The sequence below is a fragment of the Pteropus vampyrus genome, unplaced genomic scaffold (genome assembly GCF_000151845.1).
Source record: "Pteropus vampyrus isolate Shadow unplaced genomic scaffold, Pvam_2.0 Scaffold92, whole genome shotgun sequence".
In the NCBI taxonomy this organism is placed as follows: domain Eukaryota; kingdom Metazoa; phylum Chordata; class Mammalia; order Chiroptera; family Pteropodidae; genus Pteropus; species Pteropus vampyrus.
Window position 1 is genome coordinate 878,059 of NW_011888873.1, and position 8,680 is coordinate 886,738.

Sequence of the window (8,680 nt, forward strand, 5' to 3'; positions counted from 1 at the left end):
AATTAAATCTGTCTTTCTGTAATGCTTGCTTTGTGTTGGGACACAGCAGCAGTGAACAAAACAGAGGCCTTGGCCGTACAGAGCTTATTGTTTGTCCTTTTTTTCCTTTTAGCTAAAGTTGTCGATCTTGATCCCTGTCTGTCCAAGAAACCTCTGGAGGAAAAGCCGTCTCATCCTCACAGTGCCCGGGAAAGCCTTTCTGAAGTGCAGTCCCTGAGCTCCTTTCAGTCTGAGTCCTGTGATGACAATGGTGAGTAAACAGAATTGTGAAATGCCGTGGTCACTTGCTTATTGCGCATAACACTGGTCACATGATGTTTTATAATAGCATAGATGCGCCCAGTGCCCCTGTGAAATCTCAGAATGTTTCCATATTTCATTTTGGCCCACTGTTGTACAATGCCCTGTACATACTTCATGAATACCTGCTGGGGAAAATACTTAAAATGTTCCTGATGGATAGGTGCTTGAACCGTAGCAACTTATAAGTAATAGGGAAGAAAATATAATTAATCAATAGGTTGTTTTTACCTTATTGGCTAATCTTGTATTGACTTTTTTTTCCACAACAGAAAATGTTATAGAAGTTCTATGGGTTTTTAAAAAAATCCTTATAACAACTTTTTTGAGCATGCAAAACACAACACTCACTCTCTCTCTCTCACGCTTTCACACACTCCTGAGAGGAGACACAGTCGTCTGCAGTGTTCAAGTTCAGTAGTGCCTGTGGTATTACAAGGTTTTGTTTGCTTCTTCTCCCACTCCCCTGCGGCCTCAGCTCCCATTTGGATCAGAGCATACTGACTGAGAGCACAGTTTAAGAGATTCCTAGTAAGTTTGATTATCTTTCTAAATGAAGAAAGTTTAACAGTGGAATCTTTGATACCAGTTATGTTTATCTGATGTACTAGGGTAAATTGCATCGATAACCTGCTTAGCTGTGATAACGCATACTCGTAGAGAAAATGGCAATATTCAGTAACACAATAAAGTGAATTTTGGGTGGAAAGTTTCAAATCTCAGAATTATTAAGGTTGACAGTAATTTTTTATTTCTACATAAAGACATAATGTTTAAATGTTTCAAATATTTTATTGGCAAGAAACAACCTACTAATAATTGTTTCTAAATCTGGAGTAACGTAGCTCATAATATATTGCAGAGTCCTTTTCCACACTAAGGATGGCCATAAGTATGTTCCATTAATTTCCAATTTCACGCATGCTGTGCATGACATCAGTATACCTGTGTGTTGTTTAGCGATGGAATATATGAACATAACTTTGCTTATTAAGCCAACAAAATAGAATTATTTTTTTCTTTAGGTTTAATTCTACAATGTTATTGCCAGTTTATGTAATAATTTATATTTTAGTCTCTAAGTGCTCTTTATAAATACATTTCAGAATTTTGTCCACATTTTTTTAAATTCTTTTCCTTGAAATATCATTCTTTTTCATATTCCTAAATACTTTTAATAAATTATGTCCAAGTTATGAAAATTAATCGCTTGATAATACAACATGAGAAAAACATTTATCCAGGAGTTTGTATTTTAATCTTTATCATAATATTTATCATTATCAATTGTCAAATTAAAGTCTGTATTAAGAGTCTGTATTTAAACTAGATTTTTAGTTTTCTAAGGCCATTGTAACAGATTGTCACAAACACCGTGGCTTAAAACAAGATAAATTGATTATTTTATTGTTCTGAGGTTTGGAAATCTAACACTTGTCTCAGTGGGCTGGAATTAAGGTGTCAGCGGGGCAGTTTCCTGTCTGGAAACTCTAGGGGAGAATTGGTTTTCTTACCATTTCCAGCTTCCTGAGGCTGCCCGAATTCTTGGCTCATGGCTTCTTCCTCCTTCTTTCCAAGACAGCAACATTACATCTCACTGGCCATTCTTCTGTAGTCCCAGCTCCCACCAACCATAGCTGGGAAAAGATCTCCCCTCTTTAGGACCCTGGTGATTACACTGGGCCCACACAGATAATTCAGGAAAATCTCCCCATCTCAAGGTCTTTAATATGATCAACTCAGCAGAGTCTTTTTTGCCAGGAATGGTAATGGATTCACAGGTTCCCAGGATCAGGATGTGGAACTCTTTGAGAGCCATTCTTCTGCCTACTACATGCATACTTATTTATCTTGGCATAAAAGCTTTAAACAATCTGATATACAAATGATGAGGGAATTTACACAGGAAACAGCCAGGCAGACAGTCTGCATTTTTCTGCTTCGTATGTTAGCTTACCAGCTGTTAACTCATCTACAAAAAAGACAAGAAATTTGGGAGTACATAGAGCAGAGACAAAGCCAATTTTTTGTATTTATGTTGCATATTTTACCTTATTATGTAGCTCCTTAAATTTCTTTTTCCTGGAACAATGTATGAGTTTATTAAATGGACCCAGAAAATTGTCTTAGCAGCTTTTACTCTTTGAATGTGAAGTGTTTTGCCCATGAGATGTTAAAATAAGGATTGTTTTGTCATGACTTGATCTATAATTGCAATTGTGAAAATATTTATAGCTAAAATTTTTTCCCTAAATTGCAATATAATATGGTTACTCTGTTCTTTTAATTAACAATAACAAATATATAACTCAATTAGAAAAATCTCTAAGACATAGCAGAAAGAGTGCAGGAGTCATGCATTATTATGTAAATATTCACTTCACATTTTTAAATTATGAGGTAGAAATTATATAAAATCATACTTAATGCACTATGTTCTAACTGAAGATTTTCCTAATTTACTCCTTTTGTACCTTTTTACAAGCTTCCATAGTGACCGTAATACACCTTGTCAATGCTGTAGTTGACACGGTGACTAATGAAGGTATAGTCACAATGCGTGCGCTTTGTGTTTGTGTTACAGTGACTGTCACTAGTGTGCTTTTGCCCATTGTAGTGTTATAAACAGCCATGTGTGGTTTTTGAGGGCCTGAGTAATTTTATTCTGTTCAGGTATGTACATTCGTAATCCAGATCCATTGCAAAAATATTTTTATGTTATTATGTCTTTTTGTTACTTGTCGCCATTCATAGTGAATTTACACAGACATCAGAAGTAACCCATAGGATCCTGACAACTTGCCTTTCCGTAGCATGGTATTAGGAAGTTTAGAAATAATTCTGATTACCTAAAAAAAAATTTTTTAATATGATAATCCTCTTCATATGAGTATGAATAAGACTAAATGACACAGCTTTTATAATTGCCTGTAGCTGACTCTTCACTTTTAGATTTTTCCCATGTATGATCAAAGAAAATGGTAGAGCATGGCAGAGGGTAGATTTTCATACTTGGTTCAATGAAATCATTTAAAGTTTTATGAATCTGTTCAAAATTATAAAAAAGGGCATTTGACCACCTTCCTTAAATTATTTTAAATTAAATTAGCACTTTATTAGTGTACTGAAGTTTGAGTAGTCACCTGTAAATTGCACAGGCTAGTACTTTTTAAACTACGTAAATCCAGATTGCCAGGAAGGCTTGCTAAAAGTCAGCCCCAATAGCTAGGTCCCAGCACCAGAGTCTCTGACTTAGTAGGTCTGGGTTGGGCCCTGAGAATTTCCATTTCTAACAAGGTCCCAGTTAATTTTGATGTTACTGGTCTAGGGATCATACTTTGAGAACCAGGGGCATTGACCATCAGGAGCACGGAAAGCTTAGGGGACCGCTTTTCTGGGACATGCATGTTCGTCAGGATAGAGGTGAGAAGGATGGTTTCCTGCCACATTTGATAGGGTGGCACAGGAGTGAGGTTTCAGTGTTACCGATCACAGTTACTGATGAGACTGACACTTATTTCCCTAAGAAGGAGTTCCATGTTCTGTTTGCTGAATCAGAAAGTAATGTATATTTTGTCCAGTGAATTCTAGTTTTAAATTGATGAGGTTCTAATATTTTAAATACTGATGGAGTTTAAAGAAGCAGAATTCAAACGGTTCTTTTTTTTTGTAATCTCCTTCATTGAAAAATACTTTTTGGTACATTAAAAAATTTAAATCGAATTAATTTTGAAAGCTAAGAATTATTGAGTACCTATTTGGTAACAGAGATTGTCAGTCCTCTTTTTAAAAAAGAATTACTGCACTTTCAGTAGACTTTTTAAAAATAATTCTACATATACATGTTAACTAAATCCTGGCTTATTCATTTTTTAGAGCCACCACAGTCTTTTCAGTTTTTAATTTAAATTCCTAGGAGAAGATATCAGTCAAATCTGATTTGTTCCAAATTACCTTACCACATAGGTTTCCAAGAACATTGTAGAATGCATAGAAAGCATCTTGGAAAACCACTAAAGTAGCCATACTTGTGCCGTGATTATAACTTTCATGGTAATAAGAATCCTGATGATAGCTAACAGAGCTTAACCTACATTATCTGACTTAATACTCATAATAACTCGAAGGGATTTCTGCCTCCATTTCAAAGGGTAAGAACCAGAAGCTTAGCCAGGGGAAGCAACCTGCCCAGGGCTGTGTGATTTACATGTCCTTTCTCTCACTCCATGCTGGGGTTCTGTGTGTAAAATGAAAGTTCTGAATAGGCCTGTGTAAGTACAGAGTTGGGATGGGTTGAGGAATAAATGCAGCTAATAGTCTCTCCAAAGAAAGGTGAACGTTGTAAACATCAAATCATGTTTGCCCATTTTGGGCAACGTTTTGGAAAGGTTTTCTTTTAGTTGTTTACTAAAAGTATCTGCGTTCACTCACAAATGTCTATGAGTTTAATATACATCTGAAGGATATAATGTGCTGTAAAGTATGTATGTATTATGTAGCTTTAGATGTATTTGGATTATCACCTAAGTGACCTGATGCTGCTGTCTTAGAAAAAAATGATTGCATAATGTTTCTCAGTAACATGAGGGTATAATTTAAATTTTTTATCAATTTACACTTTATTAGAGCCTTTTTTACTTTGTTTTAATTATTCCTAACAAAATTCTGTGTTTTCAGGTTTAAATTGCTGAAAATAAAGAAAGTAAAATAATGTCTGAGTTTTCCAACTGAGTCTCTAGTTGATCATCAGTCACCTTTTTCCTCCACTTTAATGTCCCATTGTATTTGTGCTACATAAATTTCTCAGCCATTTGGAATTTTCATAGCTAATGGCTTAAAGGCATGGTACATGGCTGATTGGGCCTTTATAAACAGTTTGCATTGTATTATGTACTTATCTTAATTGCCTTTTCAGCCATCTTTCTGTTTTAATTATAAATGTTTTCTTTTCTCTTTACTGTGCCACCAAAAGAGTCTTTGGCTGCTCCTGACCTCAGCAAATCAAGAGGTGACTTATGCATGCCAGTTGTTCATTGATATTCACTAAAAAAATTTGGTAAAGATTTGACCCCAGTGCTCACTTGCTTCACTTGTTTGCTCAGTGGATGCCTCAGTAACCAAGTTCATCCTTATTTGTGCACTGCATTCTAAACGTGGATTGCCTCACCTTTTTCTGTCTGTCAAAGGATTTCAGAAATCCTAAGGGAGAGAAAAAAAAACTATCCCTAAATTGGGAGGTTTTTTTTTTAAATGGTTACACTTCGTATTGTCTAAAATGATCTGTAGTCCTTTTAAAAGTTACAAAAATTGACTGATATAGTCTATCAAAAGTGCATTATATTTTTCAGTGTTTGATTGCATTTTGCTTGATTTGAGGCATGCTTTGATACACATCTGTATTAACATAGTTCATTGTTTTGTTTAGGATTCAAGAAAAATAGTATAATTTTTAATATTAAGGTTGCTACGTTATTATAAAGGAAAGGTAGTTTTTAAATTTTAACATGTTAAGGATTACTTTTACTGTTTTAAAGAGTTGCATTAATTTAGTATTTTTTTTATGACAAGTAGTGCAGATCAAGTGATATTTGATATTTTCCTATATAGAGACGTCTTCCTGAAAGGAGAAAACTCTTTACTGATATCTTAAGACTTCTTTACATGGAGCAATGGGTTCTAATTGACAGAAGGAAAGGTGAAAGGATGATTGGAATCATTTGGAGAAAAGTGCATGTAATTTAAATGCTAGCTACTGCTTCTGTTAAAACTTTCGTTTCCTTGAATGTTCGGTACTTACGTAAAAATATAAGAACTCTACATTTTAGAAATTGAGCCTAGTTTATAGGGGTTCTCAAAATTGAGTTGGGGGATGTCTTCAGAGCAAAGACCAGGAATTTCTAAACAGTGAACCTCCACGTGTTGTGAATCCTTTGCACCTTTGTGTGTTTAACGCACTGAGCTCTTTCTCTCTCCACGTCACAGATGCTTGAGAGTAAACACATTAAAATCTGTTGCCTTCTCTCCTGCCCAGGGTACCACTGGGATACATCAGATTGGATGCCAAGTGTTCCTCTGCCAGATATACAGGAATTCCCCAATTATGAGGTTATTGATGAGCAGACACCCCTGTATTCAGCAGATCCAAATTCCATCGATACAGACTACTATCCTGGAGGTTACGACATCGAAAGTGATTTTCCACCACCACCAGAAGACTTCCCGCCACCTGACGAGCTCCCACCATTGCCTCCAGAATTCAGTGATCAGTTTGAATCCATACACCCTCCTAGAGACATGCCTGCTGCAGGTAGTTTGGGTTCTTCATCAAGAAACCGGCAGAGGTTCAACTTGAATCAGTATCTGCCCAATTTCTATCCCGTCGATATGTCTGAACCTCAGAAAACAGGCACTGGTGAGAACATCACTTGTAGAGAACCCTATGCTCCTTACCCACCAGGGTATCCGAGAAACTTTGACACCCCCACCGTAGAAAACATGCCCCTGTCTGTGTACACGTCCGCAGCTTCCTGCTCTGATGTGTCAGCATGCTGTGAAGTGGAGTCTGAGGTCATGATGAGTGACTATGAGAGTGGAGACGACAGCCACTTTGAAGAGGTGACAATTCCTCCGCTAGATTCGCAACAGCACACGGAAGTCTGACACTCAGACTCCCCCCAAAGTGCCTGGACCTTAATGAACCTAGAGATTATATAAATAATCTGCATTGTTCTTTGCAGCAGTGCTTAAGCGCTTTTTTCTGGATTCCTGGGCATGGCTGCACTGAATCCTTCACCTCTTAACATGTTAGCCATTTCCAGTGTCCTGCTGTAATTGGAACAGGATTTACATTGGCTGTGCCATTTCCGAACATTTTTTTGTATTTACATTTGTCTGTGCTAAAATAATGAAACGAAAATCAGTCCTACCATCTTGTTAGCATGATTCATGTATTTATATAGATTTGATTATTTTAAATTTCTTGTCCCTTTTTTTTTGTAAATTTTATGTACAGATTTGATTTTTCATAGTTTTAACTCAGTTTTCAAGATATTTTGTGCATTTGTTTTTGACCGAATTTTGGTGGTGTTAGTGTCATTACCTAGCACCCTGATCTTTTACTATAACCAGGGTTTCATTATATGACCTTTTTCACTGAAGTTTGACATTTCATTAATACATTTCAATGTAGTCATTCATTTCTAGCTGTACATAGGATGAGGAAAGATCTGATCCATGACATGTCTTAAATGGGTTGCTGTATTTTAGAATTATAAACATTTTTCATTATTGGAAAGTGTAATGGGACCTTCTGCATACCTGTTTAGAACCAAAACCATCATGACACAGTTTTTATAGTGTCTGTATATTTGTGATGCAATGGTCTTGTAAAGGTTTTTACTGAAAACTACCATTAGCCAGTTTTTCTTACTGACAATAAATTATTAATAAAACATTTTAAGTTTACTGCCTATTTCTCTTTCCTATTTATACTCCTGTTCTGGATTCAATTAATTAATTGAGAAGAAGGGTGGATGGATGAATGGAAGGGTGAATATAGAAACAGCTTATTGTGGCTTAAATGTGAAGTCTCTTTTTAGTTACCAAAGCCAGGTGATACTTACAGATGTAGCCACTAGGTGGCAGTATATGGCCACAAGATACCACTCAGAACTCTAGGTGTAAAGGTAAACACATAATAAATATTTTCTAACTAAAAAGTCAAGGAAGTTTTCTTTTATATATTTTTTATTTTATTACTACTTATTGGCAATAATTTAAATGCTTTTACGGTTTTCACCCATGATTTATATCAAAAACAAAGTCTTTATGAAAAAGTATTTTATCTTTTTATTGTCAAAGAACATATCCTGCTTCTATATGATTTAATGTGAAATCCAGAAGCTATTTTCCATGGGTATTTATACATTCAAATCCATCCATTCATCTAACAAATATTTATTCATTATCTACTGTGTGCCAGCCACCGTGATATAAATCACAATGAATCAAGCCTTCTTAGAACTTTGGAAAGATACTTTTCCCTTTTAAGTAAATGCTTTCTTTATTTTAATACACATACACACAATTTAAACATCAAAGAGAGATAAATATACATGTAATGAAAAACAGCAAATTCATACACTGCTATAATCACAGCTCTTCACTCTTTTTTCATTTTTCCTTTCATATTTTTAAGAGTATGTATTGTTTATTTCTCGAGTCACTAATTTTAGGAATTGCCTGTTCATGCAATGTTGGAGGAAGACCCCATAACCTCACAGACTTCCATTACTCTTGTTATCTTCCCATTAGTTATAGCCTAACTTCTTGATTAATATATGTTTTCCTCATTTTGATGATGTAAATATTCACTGGTGAG

General features: G+C 35.4%; 1 protein-coding gene across 1 annotated transcript in view; it reads left to right on the plus strand.

Moving 5' to 3' along the window:
• FAT1 (FAT atypical cadherin 1) overlaps positions 1 to 7,764 on the plus strand; it is a 110,038-nt gene extending 102,274 nt beyond the window's left edge. The window contains 2 exon segments of the mRNA XM_023532878.1: positions 113 to 250; positions 6,332 to 7,764. Coding sequence (XP_023388646.1) covers positions 113 to 250; positions 6,332 to 6,960 — 767 coding nt within the window. The 3' untranslated portion in view covers positions 6,961 to 7,764.
• Positions 7,765 to 8,680: the final 916 nt, after the last annotated feature.